This window comes from Oncorhynchus mykiss, chromosome 25, assembly GCF_013265735.2.
Source record: "Oncorhynchus mykiss isolate Arlee chromosome 25, USDA_OmykA_1.1, whole genome shotgun sequence".
Classification (NCBI taxonomy): domain Eukaryota; kingdom Metazoa; phylum Chordata; class Actinopteri; order Salmoniformes; family Salmonidae; genus Oncorhynchus; species Oncorhynchus mykiss.
The window spans coordinates 36,474,854-36,494,589 of record NC_048589.1 but is presented as its reverse complement, the minus strand read 5'-3'; the positions used below and the strand labels follow the sequence as shown (position 1 = coordinate 36,494,589).

At 42.1% G+C, this 19,736-nt stretch overlaps 2 protein-coding genes across 3 annotated transcripts in view; both read right to left on the bottom strand.

Annotated features, from left to right (window-relative positions):
* The window catches only part of LOC110505847 (ensconsin), a 448,490-nt gene that overhangs the window by 330,120 nt on the left and 98,634 nt on the right, over positions 1-19,736 (bottom strand). The gene's annotated exons all lie outside the window — the stretch shown is intronic.
* LOC110504238 (nesprin-1) overlaps positions 1-19,736 on the bottom strand; it is a 181,794-nt gene that overhangs the window by 136,463 nt on the left and 25,595 nt on the right. For both annotated transcript variants that reach the window (XM_036962622.1, XM_036962623.1), the window contains exons 2-6: positions 19,396-19,457; positions 10,774-10,869; positions 10,336-10,419; positions 5,443-5,535; positions 5,144-5,328 (exon numbers count right to left, since the gene is read on the bottom strand). In XM_036962622.1, the coding sequence (XP_036818517.1) occupies positions 5,144-5,328; positions 5,443-5,535; positions 10,336-10,419; positions 10,774-10,869; positions 19,396-19,457 (520 nt within the window). The remainder of the gene's footprint in view (positions 1-5,143; positions 5,329-5,442; positions 5,536-10,335; positions 10,420-10,773; positions 10,870-19,395; positions 19,458-19,736) is intronic.

The following is a 19,736-nucleotide window of genomic DNA, read 5'->3' as shown; positions in this document are numbered from 1 at the left end:
AGTGGCATAATGCACATACTGGGGTAATAGTAACGGTGGCATAATGTACATACTGGGGTAATAGTTAGTGGCATAATGTACATACTGGGGTAATAGTTAGTGGCATAATGTACATACTGGGGTAATAGTGAGTGGCATAATGTACATACTGGGGTAATAGTTACAGTGGCATAATGTACATACTGGGGTAATAGTTAGTGGCATAATGTACATACTGGGGTAATAGTTAGTGGCATAATGTACATACTGGGGTAATAGTTAGTGGCATAATGTACATACTGGGGTAATAGTTACAGTGGCATAATGTACATACTGGGGTAATAGTTAGTGGCATAATGCACATACTGGGGTAATAGTTAGTGGCATAATGTCCATACTGGGGTAATAGTTAGTGGCATAATGCACATACTGGGGTAATAGTAACGGTGGCATAATGTACATACTGGGGTAATAGTTAGTGGTAATAGTTAGTGGCATAATGCACATACTGGGGTAATAGTAACGGTGGCATAATGTACATACTGGGGTAACAGTTAGTGGTAATAGTTAGTGGCATAATGTACATACTGGGGTAATAGTTAGTGGTAATAGTTAGTGGCATAATGTACATACTGGGGTAATAGTTAGTGGCATAATGTACATACTGGGGTAATAGTTAGTGGCATAATGTATATACTGGGGTAATAGTTAGTGGTAATAGTTAGTGGCATAATGTACATACTGGGGTAATAGTTAGTGGCATAATGTACATACTGGGGTAATAGTTACAGTGGCATAATGTACGTACTGGGGTAATAGTTAGTGGCATAATGTACATACTGGGGTAATAGTTAGTGGCATAATGTACATACTGGGGTAATAGTTAGTGGCATAATGTATATACTGGGGTAATAGTTAGTGGCATAATGTATATACTGGGGTAATAGTTAGTGGCATAATGTACATACTGGGGTAATAGTTAGTGGCATAATGTACATACTGGGGTAATAGTAACAGTGGCATAATGCACATACTGGGGTAATAGTTAGTGGCATAATGTACATACTGGGGTAATAGTTAGTGGCATAATGTACATACTGGGGTAATAGTTAGTGGCATAATGTATATACTGGGGTAATAGTAACAGTGGCATAATGTACATACTGGGGTAATAGTTAGTGGCATAATGTACATACTGGGGTAATAGTTAGTGGCATAATGTACATACTGGGGTAATAGTTACAGTGGCATAATGCACATACTGGGGTAATAGTTAGTGGCATAATGTACATACTGGGGTAATAGTTAGTGGCATAATGTACATACTGGGGTAATAGTTACAGTGGCATAATGTACATACTGGGGTAATAGTTACAGTGGCATAATGTACATACTGGGGTAATAGTTAGTGGCATAATGTACATACTGGGGTAATAGTTAGTGGCATAATGTACATACTGGGGTAATAGTTAGTGGCATAATGTATATACTGGGGTAATAGTTAGTGGCATAATGTACATACTGGGGTAATAGTTAGTGGCATAATGTACATACTGGGGTAATAGTTAGTGGCATAATGTACATACTGGGGTAATAGTTAGTGGCATAATGTATATACTGGGGTAATAGTTAGTGGCATAATGTACATACTGGGGTAATAGTTAGTGGCATAATGTACATACTGGGGTAATAGTTACAGTGGCATAATGTACATACTGGGGTAATAGTTACAGTGGCATAATGTACATACTGGGGTAATAGTTACAGTGGCATAATGTACATACTGGGGTAATAGTTAGTGGCATAATGTACATACTGGGGTAATAGTAACAGTGGCATAATGTACATACTGGGGTAATAGTAACAGTGGCATAATGTACATACTGGGGTAATAGTTAGTGGCATAATGTACATACTGGGGTAATAGTTAGTGGCATAATGTCCATACTGGGGTAATAGTTAGTGGCATAATGTATATACTGGGGTAATAGTTAGTGGCATAATGTACATACTGGGGTAATAGTTAGTGGCATAATGTACATACTGGGGTAATAGTTAGTGGCATAATGTACATACTGGGGTAATAGTTAGTGGCATAATGTATATACTGGGGTAATAGTTAGTGGCATAATGTATATACTGGGGTAATAGTTAGTGGCATAATGTATATACTGGGGTAATAGTTAGTGGCATAATGTACATACTGGGGTAATAGTTAGTGGCATAATGTACATACTGGGGTAATAGTTAGTGGCATAATGTACATACTGGGGTAATAGTTAGTGGCATAATGTACATACTGGGGTAATAGTTAGTGGCATAATGTATATACTGGGGTAATAGTTAGTGGCATAATGTACATACTGGGGTAATAGTTAGTGGCATAATGTACATACTGGGGTAATAGTTAGTGGCATAATGTACATACTGGGGTAATAGTAACAGTGGCATAATGTACATACTGGGGTAATAGTTACAGTGGCATAATGCACATACTGGGGTAATAGTTAGTGGCATAATGTACATACTGGGGTAATAGTTACAGTGGCATAATGTACATACTGGGGTAATAGTAACAGTGGCATAATGTACATACTGGGGTAATAGTTACAGTGGCATAATGTACATACTGGGGTAATAGTAACAGTGGCATAATGTACATACTGGGGTAATAGTTACAGTGGCATAATGTACATACTGGGGTAATAGTTAGTGGCATAATGTACATACTGGGGTAATAGTTAGTGGCATAATGTACATACTGGGGTAATAGTTAGTGGCATAATGTACATACTGGGGTAATAGTTAGTGGCATAATGTACATACTGGGGTAATAGTTAGTGGCATAATGTACATACTGGGGTAATAGTTAGTGGCATAATGTACATACTGGGGTAATAGTTAGTGGCATAATGTACATACTGGGGTAATAGTTACAGTGGCATAATGCACATACTGGGGTAATAGTTAGTGGCATAATGTACATACTGGGGTAATAGTTAGTGGCATAATGTACATACTGGGGTAATAGTTAGTGGCATAATGTACATACTGGGGTAATAGTAACGGTGGCATAATGTACATACTGGGGTAATAGTTAGTGGCATAATGTCCATACTGGGGTAATAGTTAGTGGCATAATGTACATACTGGGGTAATAGTTAGTGGCATAATGTACATACTGGGGTAATAGTTAGTGGCATAATGTACATACTGGGGTAATAGTTAGTGGCATAATGTACATACTGGGGTAATAGTTACAGTGGCATAATGTACATACTGGGGTAATAGTTAGTGGCATAATGTACATACTGGGGTAATAGTTAGTGGCATAATGTACATACTGGGGTAATAGTTAGTGGCATAATGTACATACTGGGGTAATAGTTAGTGGCATAATGTACATACTGGGGTAATAGTTACAGTGGCATAATGTACATACTGGGGTAATAGTTAGTGGCATAATGTACATACTGGGGTAATAGTTAGTGGCATAATGTACATACTGGGGTAATAGTTAGTGGCATAATGTACATACTGGGGTAATAGTAACAGTGGCATAATGTACATACTGGGGTAATAGTTAGTGGCATAATGTACATACTGGGGTAATAGTTAGTGGCATAATGTACATACTGGGGTAATAGTTAGTGGCATAATGTACATACTGGGGTAATAGTTAGTGGCATAATGTATATACTGGGGTAATAGTTAGTGGCATAATGTACATACTGGGGTAATAGTTAGTGGCATAATGTACATACTGGGGTAATAGTTAGTGGCATAATGTATATACTGGGGTAATAGTTAGTGGCATAATGTACATACTGGGGTAATAGTTAGTGGCATAATGTACATACTGGGGTAATAGTTAGTGGCATAATGTACATACTGGGGTAATAGTTAGTGGCATAATGTACATACTGGGGTAATAGTAACAGTGGCATAATGTACATACTGGGGTAATAGTTAGTGGCATAATGTACATACTGGGGTAATAGTTAGTGGCATAATGTACATACTGGGGTAATAGTTACAGTGGCATAATGTACATACTGGGGTAATAGTTAGTGGCATAATGTACATACTGGGGTAATAGTTAGTGGCATAATGTACATACTGGGGTAATAGTTAGTGGCATAATGTACATACTGGGGTAATAGTTAGTGGCATAATGTACATACTGGGGTAATAGTTACAGTGGCATAATGTACATACTGGGGTAATAGTTAGTGGCATAATGTCCATACTGGGGTAATAGTTACAGTGGCATAATGTACATACTGGGGTAATAGTTAGTGGCATAATGTATATACTGGGGTAATAGTTAGTGGCATAATGTACATACTGGGGCAATAGTTACAGTGGCATAATGTACATACTGGGGTAATAGTTAGTGGCATAATGTACATACTGGGGTAATAGTAACAGTGGCATAATGTACATACTGGGGTAATAGTTACAGTGGCATAATGTACATACTGGGGTAATAGTTAGTGGCATAATGTACATACTGGGGTAATAGTTAGTGGCATAATGTATATACTGGGGTAATAGTTAGTGGCATAATGTACATACTGGGGTAATAGTTAGTGGCATAATGTATATACTGGGGTAATAGTAACAGTGGCATAATGTACATACTGGGGTAATAGTAACAGTGGCATAATGTACATACTGGGGTAATAGTTAGTGGCATAATGTCCATACTGGGGTAATAGTTAGTGGCATAATGTACATACTGGGGTAATAGTTACAGTGGCATAATGTACATACTGGGGTAATAGTTACAGTGGCATAATGTACGTACTGGGGTAATAGTGAGTGGCATAATGTACATACTGGGGTAATAGTTAGTGGCATAATGTACATACTGGGGTAATAGTTAGTGGCATAATGTACATACTGGGGTAATAGTTAGTGGCATAATGTACATACTGGGGTAATAGTTAGTGGCATAATGTATATACTGGGGTAATAGTTACAGTGGCATAATGTACATACTGGGGTAATAGTTAGTGGCATAATGTACATACTGGGGTAATAGTTAGTGGCATAATGTACATACTGGGGTAATAGTTAGTGGCATAATGGACATACTGGGGTAATAGTTAGTGGCATAATGTACATACTGGGGTAATAGTTAGTGGCATAATGTACGTACTTGGCAGCAGTGCTCTGTACCCATCTGAGGAGGGCCTTCTTGGCATTGCCCTGGAACTTCTTGGGTGCCACCTCCCTCTTTAAGGCGGGACTGCCTGTCTCTGAGCTACTGGCCATGCTGTCCACTGAGGAGGTGCTGCTGGACAGGGCCTCCAGGGCTAGCAGGTTACTGGTCAACTCCTCGATCTGACAGGGGGTCGGGAATTAGAGCGAACATTGCTGCGAGTGACCATGGCAACATCCAACAAAAGGGTTCTACCTGGACCCCAATGTTCTCCTGCAGATACAACAACACATTACCTGGAAGTAGAGGATGACAGTCCAAATCAACCCCAGGACAATGGATGGTCGACCGTCTGCTATGTCAGTGGCATGGATGTTGACTAGCTTGATCTGTTTGGAAAGAAAACCCAAATTGAACTGCAATTAAAATCTTGTCATAAAATTAACTTGAGAAATGCAGATATTTAAATATATATATACATGGGTGCATTCTGAATGAATTGTTAACAAATAAAGGCATTTATTGATTTAGTGGGGCCACTGACATAATAATGGAGATTTTATGATTTTCTTTCACAGACATCAAAATCAGCTCTCTAATAAATCAAATCAAAGTTGATTGGTCAAGTACACAGTTTAGCAGATGCTATAGCGGGTGGAGCAAAATGCTTGTGTTACTAGCTCCTGCTGCTTTTGCAACAGCAAATGGGGACCCTAATAAAATACCAAATACCAAATACCTAAAAGTGCAGTAAAATGCCAAACAAGTACACACATTTTACATAATAAAAAACTAGAAACAAGAAATCAAGAACGTCAGACGAAATCCAATTAACAACCCAAATAACATTCTGATATTAGGCATTTATAGAGCGGAAGCGTGTGAGGCAGAAACAGCTAAGCTCAACTGAGGAAAATGAAAGATGTACCGTTCTCATCAAAAAGGAAAGAGGACCAATGCACTCTTCATATAATGAGTTAAAATGCCTTTATTTGTATGCCATGTTCAATGGAAACAAAGCTTAAAAACACTGACACTTTCTGGCTGCATGCTCAATTTAACAGGACACTAACAATAAAGCCAATGTAATGAATAATCACAACAAACTTTGGATCGGCATTGAACTAGTTTCCCCTTTTTTTTTACTACTATTTCATAAAGGTTGGAAGAAGAAGAAGGAAAGAAAGATTTGACACCAAAGTTTGAGTCAAAACACATACAAAATGCATGAAAGACTTAAAGCACCTGGTTGGTGGCATTACAGTAATCAAGATGCACTATGAGGAAAAAAAAGGCTCGACCAAAGAATATCTAGGAATACACACCGTGCATCAAACAAGAGGAATGCATACAGTATATGTGTGTTTTACAGGCAGCCACTGACCGGGGATCCTCGGTACACAGACTGAGGTCAGAGGTCAGGCATGGTGAGAGAGGGTTACGATAAGAGATATGCCTCAGAGAAATACAAACTGAGACAGGATGTTCCATCCATAGGGCCTTGCATAGATACATCTCTTCATGCAGAGCCTTCATTTATCAGCAGTGCCGTGAAAAAGTAGACGGCCCCTTTCTGATTTTCTCTATTTTTGCATATTTTTGATACGTATTGTTATCAGATCTTCAACCTAAACCTCATATTATATGAAGGGAACCTGAGTTAGTTTTTTTCACCAGATATAATGGGACCCATCTCATCCAAAAAGGTGACTCAAGTTTGCCAAAAAGCACCTGGAAGCACCTGGATGATCTTCAAGATATTTTATTATTTTTTTATTAACCTCCCCTCTTCGGAGGACAAATATATTTGTTGTTTTCTTTCAGCTTTTCTGCTACATATGCATTTTACAAATACATTTTGCATATACAACATGCATACACATTTACATACATGGTACTTCTGTATAAAGCAGACACGTAACAATAATACATCACCAATCATAAGCTCTTTAATCCCACCTATCAGCCACTCTCAGCCCATCCCACCTATCACCATAGACATCCCTCGTTTGGTTTCAACGTGCCATATATTTAAACTGTGTTGTGATGTTTTACAACATTTTTGCACCTTTCTAATCGTATATTATCCACAGATTGTGAGCTAAAGATGAAAACCTTTCCTACAAGTATTATTATATTATTATTTGACTGACTATGGCTTTCCAAATCACCCAACACTGCTATTTGTAAGGTTAATTTTAAGTACGTGTTGTGATTTTTTAACCATTCTGAACCTGTGACCAGAAACAAGCTACATAGGGGCAATGCCATCATCAAGACTCTTGGAAGAATGTTCTATGGACAGATGAGTCAAAAGTATAACTTTTTGGATGACATGGGTCCCATTATGCCTGGCGAAAACCAATACTGCATTCCACAGTAAGAACCTCATATCAACGGTCAAGTATGGTGGTGGTAGTGTGATGGTTCGGGGATGTTTTCCAGCCACAGGACCTGGACAACTTGTCTTAAAACCTCAATGGGCTAGGGGGCAGTATTTTGACGTCCACATGAAAAGTGTGCCCAAAGTAAACTGCCTGTTACTCAAGCCCAGAAGCTAGGATATGCATATAATTGGTTGATTTGGATGGAAAACACTCTAACGTTTCTAAAACTGTTAAAATAATGTCTGTGAGTATAACAGAACTGATATGGATGACGAAACCCCAAGGACAAACCATCCCCCCCAAAAAAATTCAGCCTACCACTGTTTTCAATGGCTGTCACTTTTATTATAAGGCGAAAACCTCCCAGATTGCAGTTCCTAGGGCTTCCACTAGATGTCAACAGTCTTTATAAAGAGTTTCAGGCTGGTTTTTGAAAAATAAGCTAGAAGTTGTAGTTTTTGAGTGGCTCCCGTTTTCGCTGTAGTGTTTCCATGCGCGTGGAGGAAAGCTTGTTCTTTGTTATTTATCTTCGGTAATGAACATACTATTCTCCGTCTTAAATTTGATAGTTTATTTACATATTAGGGTACCTAATGTTTGATTATAAATATGCGCCGGAGGAAACACCGTGCACCTGGCCACCTTGGCTAGCGTACACTGCGCCCAGCCCACCACAGGAGTCGCTGGTGCGTGATGAGACAAGGACATCCCTACCAACCAAGCCCTCCCTAACCCGGGCGATGCTAGGCCAATTGTGCGTCGCCCCACGGACCTCCCGGTCGCGGCTGGTTACGACAGAGCCTGGGCGCGAACCCAGGACTCTGATGGCACAGCTGGCGCTGCAGTACAGCGCCCTTAACCACTGTGCCACCCGGGAGGCCTTATAAATATTGTTTGACTTGTTTGGATAAGTTTATTGGTAAAGTTTGGGATTCATTTTGTATGCATTTTGAAGGAGGAAAACCAGTGGATTATTGTGTCATGTATTGTCATATTATGTCTTGTTCCTGTTCTTTCTCTTCACTCCGTCTCCCTCTGCTGGTCGTATTAGGTTACCTTCTCTTCCTCTCCTTCCCCCAGCTGTTCCTCATCTTCTCTAACTACCTCGTTCACCCTTTTCCCACCTGTTCCTTTTTTCCCTCTGATTAGGTCTCTATTTCTCTCTCTGTTCCTGCTTCTGTCTTTGTCAGATTCTCGTTTGAGTTTCTCATGCCAGAACCAAACTATCGTCTTGTTTGCTTCACCCTTGTCCTGTCCTGTCGGAATCTGCCTGTTCTTCTGATGCTACGTGTGATCAGGTACCTCTGTCCTCTACGACCCGCGCCTACCCAGAGAGACCAGCAGTCTGTCGCCGCTAACCCAGCTATTCTCCTCTGCTGCTAAGAAGGGGACTCTAACCCAGCTATTCTCCTCTGCTGCTAAGAAGGGGTAAATATCAGAAGGACTTTATGATTCATTTGTCGCCCTCTCTGCGGGTTGTCTATTTTGCCATTATTTACATCTGAAGAGGATCTATGTTTTCCCTGTGTTTTGACATTAAAGGACTCTGTTTTTGTTAAACCGCTTTTGGGTCCTCACTCACGTGCATAACATATTGACTGATGCCCACCAGCTAAACTGAGTTTTTATGGATATAAAGAAGGACTTTATCGAACAAAAGGACCATTTGTGATGTAACTGGGACCTATTGGAGTGCCAACAGAAGAAGATCTTCAAAGGTAAGGAAGGCATTTATTATATCGCTATTTCTGACTTTTGTGTCGCACCTGCCTGGTTGGAAAATGTTTTTCATGGTTTTGTATGCGGGGCGCTGTCCTCAGATAATCGCATGGTGTGCTTTCACCAGAAAGCCTTTTTGAAATCTGACACAGCGGCTGGATTAACAAGAAGTAAAGCTTTATTTTGATGTATTTATTACACAAGTATTTTCATGAATGTTAAATATTTATATTTCTGTAGTTTGAATTCCGCGCTCTGCAATTTCGATGTTGTTGAGGTGGGTCGCTAGAAAGGTTAATAGAAGGAACCATGAATTCTGCTCTGTATCAGAGAATTCTACAGGAGGCCATCTGTCTGTGAGCTGAAGCTGAAGAGCATCTGGGTCATGCAGCAAGACAATGATCCAAAACACACAATCAAGTCTACATGAAAATGGCTTAAAAGTAACACATTTGAGGATTTGCAATAGCCTAGTCAAAGTCCAGACCTAATCCCAATTGAGATGTTGTGGCAGGATTTGAAAGGAGTAGTTCATGCTTGAAAACCCACAAATCCCGCTGAGTTAAAGCTGTTCTACATGGAAGAGTGGGCCAAAATTCCTCCACAGCGATGTGAGAGACTGATCAACAACTACAGGAAGCATTTGGTTGCAGTCATTACAGCTAAAGGTGGCACAACCACTTATTGAGTGTAACGGGGCAAATGCTAAGACTAGCTGTCGCAATTGGTGTCGGCTAATGGGGATCCTAATAAATATAAACTCTGGTTCCCTTCATCTAATATTAGGTTTTGGTTGAAGATCTGATAACATTCAGTATCAAAAATATGCAACAATATAGAAAATTAGAAAGGGGGCAAATACTTTTTCACAGCACTGTATTTTTGTTCCTAAACACTATCAAATGATAGTTCATTTTCAAACTGTTACTGTAGCATTAAATAGAAGTTCATCTACTTTTCACAAGCCTTGTCCTAAAGCTATTAGTGACATTGCTAAGAAGCACTTTGGTTTATACTTTAAACTCAAGCTATGACAAAATACTTCAGAAAACGACTTAGTTGTCACTATGAGGGTGTGCTTACCTTCCTGCCTTCTAGGAACCGGAGGGCGGTGCCGATGTTGGATACCCAGTGGATCCTCTTCAACTGGCGGCCCTGCTCACACGGCTGGGGGAAGAGGGGGGAGGGTTCAAGTGAAGGTCAAATGTATTTCCCATAAGTAATACTGTAAATACAATGCAAATCTTACCAACCAGAGCACTCACATTAAAAACAGCAACAAATACGTACTGTATACAACAACCAGCAATGTACGAGAGTAGCACTGACTGACGAATAGGCCTGTATAACACACAACTACAGTGTGATTACTGGCTGTGAATTCGTAGTTCCTTTATTCATACAGAACATTTGTATAATCCTCCCTTTACACTATAGTGTGGTAATTAAATGTAACTGAACTCTGTAGCACGAACAGAAGTATCCAGTGGCCAAGCTGTTTTTATTAAGAGCAGGGCTTACCAGTCTCTGTCCAGACAGCACCTCCAATAGAGCTAACAGTTTCACCCCATCCTTGATGTCCTCGAAAAGGTCGGTGACCTCTAGAGGTGGTTTACGCTAGGAAAGAGAAGAGACAACATCTTAATTCAACAGATAAATGAATAAAAGACTTAGACATTGAACATTGTTTGAACATAGCAAATGGTATACCGTTACCAATTATAGACCCACTGTAGATTAATAAAGGCTCATTATCTCATTATAATCGCCTATAATCTCTCAATATGTAAATCCTAGAAACACAAGACATTCATTCTCCCCCAGTCCTTGTGTTGAGGAGAAAAGAGAGCAGAGAGCTAGCTAGCTACAGGCTGAGGTCCAGACCTAACAGCTTGCTGGCTAGCTACAGGCTGGGGTCCAGACCGAACAGCTTGCTGGCTAGCTACAGGCTGGGGTCCAGACCGAACAGCTTGCTGGCTAGCTACAGGCTGAGGTCCAGACCTAACAGCTTGCTGGCTAGCTACAGGCTGGGGTCCAGACCGAACAGCTTGCTGGCTAGCTACAGGCTGGGGTCCAGACCGAACAGCTTGCTGGCTAGCTACAGGCTGAGGTCCAGACCTAACAGCTTGCTGGCTAGCTACAGGCTGGGGACCAGACCGAACAGCTTGCTGGCTAGCTACAGGCTGAGGTCCAGACCGAACAGCTTGCTGGCTAGCTAAAGGCTGGGGTCCAGACCGAACAGCTTGCTGGCTAGCTACAGGCTGGGGTCCAGACTGAACAGCTTGCTGGCTAGCAACAGGCTGGGGTCCAGACCAAACAGCTTTCTGGCTAGCAACAGGCTGAGGTCCAGACCGAACAGCTTGCTGGCTAGCTATAGGCTGGTGTCCAGACCGAACAGCTTGCTGGCTAGCTACAGGCTGGTGTCCAGACCGAACAGCTTGCTGGCTAGCTACATGCTGGTGTCCAGACCGAACAGCTTGCTGGCTAGCTACAGGCTGAGGTCCAGACTGAACAGCTTGCTGGCTAGCTACAGGCTGGGGTCCAGACCGAACAACTTGCTGGCTAGCTACAGGCTGGGGTCCAGACCGAACAGCTTGCTGGCTAGCTACAGGCTGAGGTCCAGACCGAACAGCTTGCTGGCTAGCTACAGGCTGGTGTCCAGACCGAACAGCTTGCTGGCTAGCTACAGGCTGGGGTCCAGACCGAACAGCTTGCTGGCTAGCTACAGGCTGGGGTCCAGACCGAACAGCTTGCTGGCTGGCTACAGACTGGGGTCCAGACTGAACAGCTTGCTGGCTGGCTACAGACAGAGCTATGCAGAGAACAGAAAGAGCTCCCCCGCAGCTGTAAAGATGGTGCATGTGCCTCAGAGCCTCTGAGGTGGCTTGGTTCCCGTTTCTGAGGCGGTGTGATTCAGTGCTAAATTAGAGCATGGGTCCACATTAGCATACTAACTAATGTATTATCAGAGCTGAGGGAATTCTGACTGACTGATGACAGAGGAATCTACTTTATGAAACACAGAATAATCAAAGAAATTTGACTGGGAATCAAAGGTTTAATTAATTAAGCTCGGCGCTTTGTAGGAATTTTATTGGAGGGCTGAGCTGTTTCATTTCCCAACTCGACACATAGCATGACAGGATGACAGGATGACAGGATGACAGGATGACAGCATGACAGGATGACAGCATGACAGGATGACAGCATGACAGGATGACAGGATGGCAGCATGACAGGATGACAGGATGACAGGATGACAGGATGACAGTATGCAATTGGCTGTGACTGTGTGGGGCACAACAGGCAGGCAGGCACACACACACACACACACACACACACACACACACACACACACACACGTGAAAATTAAGGTCTCCACTGTTTTTTTGTGCTATTTTGTTTGCTTCAGAGACAGAATCCAATGAAAGACTTGTAGATGCTAGTATTCCTCCGTGACTACCAGTATCCTAACCACAACATGAACCACTAAAATATAGAAATTAAATTAAACTATTTGACTGGTAGCATGAATCACACATTTCCAGAATGGCATTCTACTAATGAGTCACAAGGTAAACCATCAAGCCCATCCTTGGTTTAAGTGACAAACAAAGTCACATGTCAAGCCCGCTCCTCACTGTTATAACACACACAGACACACATGCACACGCACACACGCACACACTTATCACGCACACACAAACACACACACACGGTCATAAAACAGTAAATCAGTGGAAGAGTGCTTGGTAATGTGAGAGGAAATGGACACTATGGGAAAAGCGTGACTGCAGAGTGAAAGTTCAAACTGAAAGAGACAGCACTTTCCATCATAAATTCATCCTCGCTAATGTTATGGGAATTTTGTTACATTCAGAATCAATATTGAAAATGGGATCTTTCAGGCACCCACCACAGGATCTATTATAATCCATTCAGAATGGCTTTGCTTATCGGACGAGAAAAGTTTAGATGAGATTTGATAAACTGATTGACAGATGATCTGATAAGAATTTAGATTTGAATCCCTCATACAGTAGCAGTAGGTTCCAGTAGAGCAGGGTTTTCCAAACACTGTCCCGGGGCCCCCTGGGTGCACATTTTGGTTTTTGCCCTAGCATTAGACAGCTGCTTCTAACCTAGTGGTTAGAACGTTGGACTAGTAACCGTAAGGTTGCAAGTTCAAATCCCCGAGCTGACAAGGTACAAATCTGTCGTTCTGCCCCTGAACAGGCAGTTAACCCACTGTTCCTAGGCAGTCATTGAAAATAAGAATTTGTTCTTAACTGACTTGCCTAGTTAAATAAAGGTTTAAAAAAAAAAATCCATGTACACAAACAACACGTGTGCGGTTAAAATTAGCAAAAAACACACACATTTCTTTCCACAGGGCTGGGGGGTGAGACAGAGATGCAGCTTAAGCCCTACTCTCTTCAACATATATATCAACGAATTGGCGAGGGCACTAGAACAGTCTGCAGCCCCTGGCCTCACCCCACTAGAATTTTAAGTCAAATGTCTACTGTTTGTTAATGATCTGGTGCTTCTGACCCCAACCTAGGAGGGCATATAATGGTGTTCCAAAAAAGGTCCAGTTGCCAGGACCACGAATACAAATTCCATCTAGACACCATTGCCCTAGAGCACTGTATCTTGGCCTAAACATCAGCGCCACGGGTAACTTCCACAAAGCTGTGAACGATCTGTGAGACAAGGCAAGAAGGGCCTTCTATGCCATCAAAAGGAACATAAAATTTGACATACCAATTAAGATCTGGCAAAAAATACTTAAATCAGTTATAGAACGATTACTTGTTAGATATTACTGCACGGCCGGAACTAGAAGCACAAGCATTTCGCTACACTCGCATTAACATCTGCTAACCATGTGTATGTGACCAATACAATTTGATTGGATTTGAACCTATTGCCCTTTATGGTTGTGAGGCCTGGGGTCCACTCACCAGCCAAGAATTCACAAAATGGGACAAAAATATCTCAGTTTAAGTGGGAAAACACCAAATAATGCATGCAGATCAGAATTACGCCGATACCGCTAATTATCAAAATCCAGAAAAGAGCCGTTAAATTCTACAATCACCTAAAAGGAAGCGATTCACAAAACCTTCACCTACAGAGAAATGAACCTGGAGAAGAGTCCCCTAAGCAAGATGGTCCTGGGGCTCTGTTCACAAACACGAACAGACCCCACAGAGCCCCAGGACAGCAACACAATTAGACCCAATCAAATCATGAGAAAACGAAAAGATAAAAGGAAAGAATTGACAAAAAACAGAGCAAACTAGAATGCTATTTGGCCCTAAACAGAGAGTACACAGTGGCAGAATACCTGACCACTGTGACTGACCCAAAACAAAGGAAATCTCTGACTAGTATGTACAGACTCAGTGAGCATACCCTTACTATTGAGAAAGGCCACCGTAGGCAGACCAGGCTCTGCTCACAAAATGAGGTGGAAACTGAGATGCACTTCCTAACCTCCTGCCAAATGTATGACCATATTAGAAACATATATTTCCTCAGAATACACAGACCCACAAAGAATTAAAAAACAAATCCAATTTTGATAAACTCCCATATCTACTGGGTGAAAAACCACAGTGTGCCATCACAGCAGCAAGATTTGTGGCCTGTTGCCACAAGAAAAAATCAACCAGTGAAGAACAAACACCATTGTAAATGCAACCTATATTTATGTGTATTTATTTTCCCTTTTGTACTTTAAATATTTGCATCATTACAACACTGTATATATACATAATATGGCACTTGAAGCAGCCCAATATGTTGCTTTATCTCTGCGCCCTGAACAAGCAGCAGCCCAATGTGTTGCTTTATCTGTGCGCCCTGACCAAGCAGCAGCCCAATGTGTTGCTTTATCTCTGCGCCCTGACTAAGCAGCAGCCCAATGTGTTGCTTTATCTGTGCGCCCTGACCAAGCAGCAGCCCAATGTGTTGCTTTATCTGTGCGCCCTGACCAAGCAGCAGCCCAATGTGTTGCTTTATCTCTGTGCCCTGACCAAGCAGCAGCCCAATGTGTTGCTTTATCTGTGCGCCCTGACCAAGCAGCAGCCCAATGTGTTGCTTTATCTGTGCGCCCTGACCAAGCAGCAGCCCAATATGTTGCTTTATCTGTGCGCCCTGAACAAGCAGCAGCCCAATGTGTTGCTTTATCTGTGCGCCCTGACCAAGCAGCAGCCCAATGTGTTGCTTTATCTCTGAGCCCTGACCAAGCAGCAGCCCAATGTGTTGCTTTATCTGTGCGCCCTGACCAAGCAGCAGCCCAATGTGTTGCTTTATCTCTGCGCCCTGACCAAGCAGCAGCCCAATGTGTTGCTTTATCTCTGCGCCCTGACCAAGCAGCAGCCCAATGTGTTGCGTTATATGTGCGCCCTGACCAAGCAGCAGCCCAATGTGTTGCTTTATCTGTGCGCCCTGACCAAGCAGCAGCCCAATGTGTTGCTTTATCTCTGCGCCATGACCAAGCAGCAGCCCAATGTGTTGCTTTATCTGTGCGCCCTGACCAAGCAGTAGCCCAATGTGTTGCTTTATCTGTGCGCCCTGACCAAGCAGCAGCCCAATGTGTTGCTTTATCTGTGCGCCCTGACCAAGCAGCAGCCCAATATGTTGCTTTATCTGTGCGCCCTGAACAAGCAGCAGCCCAATGTGTTGCTTTATCTGTGCGCCCTGACCAAGCAGCAGCCCAATGTGTTGCTTTATCTCTGCGCCCTGACCAAGCAGCAGCCCAATGTGTTGCTTTATATGTGCGCCCTGACCAAGCAGCAGCCCAATGTGTTGCTTTATCTGTGCGCCCTGACCAAGCAGCAGCCCAATGTGTTGCTTTATCTCTGCGCCCTGACCAAGCAGCAGCCCAATGTGTTGCTTTATATGTGCGCCCTGACCAAGCAGCAGCCCAATGTGTTGCTTTATCTGTGCGCCCTGACCAAGCAGCAGCCCAATGTGTTGCTTTATCTGTGCGCCATGACCAAGCAGCAGCCCAATGTGTTGCTTTATATGTGCGCCCTGACCAAGCAGTAGCCCAATGTGTTGCTTTATCTGTGCGCCCTGACCAAGCAGCAGCCCAATGTGTTGCTTTATCTCTGCGCCATGACCAAGCAGCAGCCCAATGTGTTGCTTTATCTGTGCGCCCTGACCAAGCAGCAGCCCAATGTGTTGCTTTATCTCTGCGCCATGACCAAGCAGCAGCCCAATGTGTTTCTTTATCTGTGCGCCCTGACCAAGCAGCAGCCCAATGTGTTGCTTTATCTGTGCGCCCTGACCAAGCAGCAGCCCAATGTGTTGCTTTATCTGTGCGCCCTGACCAAGCAGCAGCCCAATGTGTTGCTTTATCTGTGCGCCCTGACCAAGCAGTAGCCCAATGTGTTGCTTTATCTGTGCGCCCTGACCAAGCAGTAGCCCAATGTGTTGCTTTATCTGTGCGCCCTGACCAAGCAGCAGCCCAATGTGCTGTGTCACCTAAAGCTTCTGAGCGAGCAAAACCTGGCTGCTTAAAATCCAGTAAGAAAACATGGTACGCACTAACACTCTCTATTAAGCCCATAATCTGTAACGCATTATGAACACAGTCATTATGACGATGATTAGGTCTGACCCCATTTAGTCGACTGGTCGATCGTTTGTTCAATAGGCTGTCGGTAGACCAAGATGTCGAGCAGTATATTTTATGGTACATGAGTCACCTGTCTGATTCACACCTGTCTCAGCGGACTAATCCATTGTGGAGACCACAGATGGGATGGCACACCAGTAGCACCAGTAGTAAATTTACCGTTAATACTCATAATTTCTAATCTACAATGTTTGTGTTTAGTTATGGTAATTTCTGTTAATGCATTCAATATATTATTATTACAGTCTTTTACCACTCCCATTGTTGGAGTGGACACGTTGTTTGCAGAGCCACAACCTAGGCTACACTTCTTGAACTGCACTGTTGGTTAAGGGCTTGTAAGTAAGCATTTCACAGTAAGGTCTACACTTATTCGGCGCATGTGACAAATAAAGTTTGATTTGATTTGAGGAAAACGTTTTGGTTTATTTCATTCCATTTAGGAGATGTCAATTTATTCATTGTTGTTTGTTTGCAGTGCTCCTGTCAATGTTGAGTGAGGACGCGCACCTGATTGCACATAGAAGTAGGCCTAGGCTACCTAGCCTGTGTGCAAATGTAGACCTATAAATGTGCCCATTTGGGGATCTGATAGTATTTCTGATCATCTTAACTCACAACCCCTTGTGGAACTTCTCAAAGTAATGTTTTCTTCACCTCAAACAGCAAGTAAACAAAGTCTGTTTTTACATCCATTGAGAATGACAATAGTTCCTCAACGTAGCCTGTTTGAAAAATCTGTCCAGGTCTCTTTCAGTAACTACTCAGTGTGAAAGGGGGGGGGGGGAAATGTCATGCTCTGATCTGGTGTAAAAGTCATGAAATAGGCTGGCAAGAGCTTCAGGCCAGACCCAAGTTAATAGTTGATACAATGTTTAAAGTTCCTTGCCGACAGTCCATGCGTAGCCAATGTGATTTATATTATATTTTTATTTGTTGGCTTTATTTATGTAGGCATATTTTTACATAGTTGGCAATGGCAATAGAAGTTACTTTGAGAATTTTGATTAACCACATGATAATAATTTTGAGATACTAAGACTTTATTACAAATTAAATTAAACTCTTCCACGAAAATGTGCATATAAAAACCATAACTGGCACGCAGATCAGTAGAAATGGTAATATAAACTGGCACTCCAAATGGAAAAGGTTGCCGACCCCTGGTGTAGCCTATTTAGAGTGTAACTGCAGAATCTGCAAAGGCCAGTAGCAGCAGGAGAAAGAAAGAGGGTCCAGAACAGTTTAATTTTCAACTGGGCTATCTTGATCTCTGGATCCCTCTTGAGTCATGTATGTGTCTTAATTATTTAATCACAGTGTGCTTAAAGCATCAGACAAACTCAGTAGCCTACATGTAGTTGATTTGATTAAAACACATAGTGTGTGTCTATATAGGGAAAAATACACACTTAAAAATGTTGACCAATCGATTGGTTGAAAGAACAGATGACTCTAGGTAAACCAATATTTGTTTATGATGAATGGCCATGATATGTGTTTGTAACAATGGTTATAGGTCATTATGAGAGTGTTTATAGTGTTAAGGAGCTGAACTGCCACCTGGGCTTTAGGAGCAGACTGACTGCTTCCTTCAGAGACAAGCTCCTCCCATCTCACACTCTCCATCTGCACTGTGCTGCTGCACTCTCCCTGCCTGCCAAACCAAGCCATGGACACACACACACACACACACACACACACACTATTCCTTTCTCCTCATCTTGACTGTTCGGATCACATTGACTCAGTAAGACATACTGCAGGCCCACTGTGGCCTGCTCAGAAACTGAGCAACACAGGGATCTCTGCACTGAGTCATATTTACTTTCTCTGTCTGACTCTCCTCTGGTTCCGATGTTGTTGTGACAACCCAACATGGTGTTGTGACAACCCACTGGTTCCAATGTTGTTGTGACAACCCAATATACTCATCTTCAGTAACAGTATTCACAATTAAAATAACTCTACAGGACTGATACTGAATTCCACAAACACCTCAGTAACTACCGTCACACAATTCAAACAGATAATGAAAAATATATCTCCAAATGTTACGAACCTATCATGACGTCAATCAAACTGTAGTTTCCATATGAACATAAAGAACCTAAAACCTCTGACATTATAAGTGATTAAAACCGATTCAATGTAACGGAGCCTCTCAGAATCATTATGATTGGATGACAACGATCCAATCTCAGTTCACACATGAAATGAAATGCCACTGTCCATAGAGAGGCAATAAGACTGGCAGTTACAGACATTACATCATGATCAGGTTAATATTCAGGATATAATTATTACCATAGTGATAAAATTGTTGTATCTCAGTGATTATACCGTTGTAATAACATTATCTCATAATCTCAGCTCTTATACCGAAATGGAAGCTGTGGGTGTCATAATAGCCCATCATAGGATACACATGTCTTATAAAGTGTTGTGAGAGAAGCACAAGGAGAAAAATAAAAGTAATATCCTCTTACCTTTGTCAAGTGGGAATTGATCCATTTAGTAAAAGTCCTCTTCTGTACTGCTTCTTGCTCATCTGTAATAAAAGTGGAACAGAACATTGTCATGATGTCACAGAACATTGTCACGATGTCACAGAACATTGTCACGATCTCATAGAACATTGTCACGATGTCACATAACATTGTCACGATGTCACATAACATTGTCACGATGTCACAGAACATTGTCACGATCTCACAGAACATTGTCACGATGTCACAGAACATTGTCACGATCTCACAGAACATTGTCATGATGTCACAGAACATTGTCACGATGTCACGGAACATTGTCATGATGTCACACAGACACC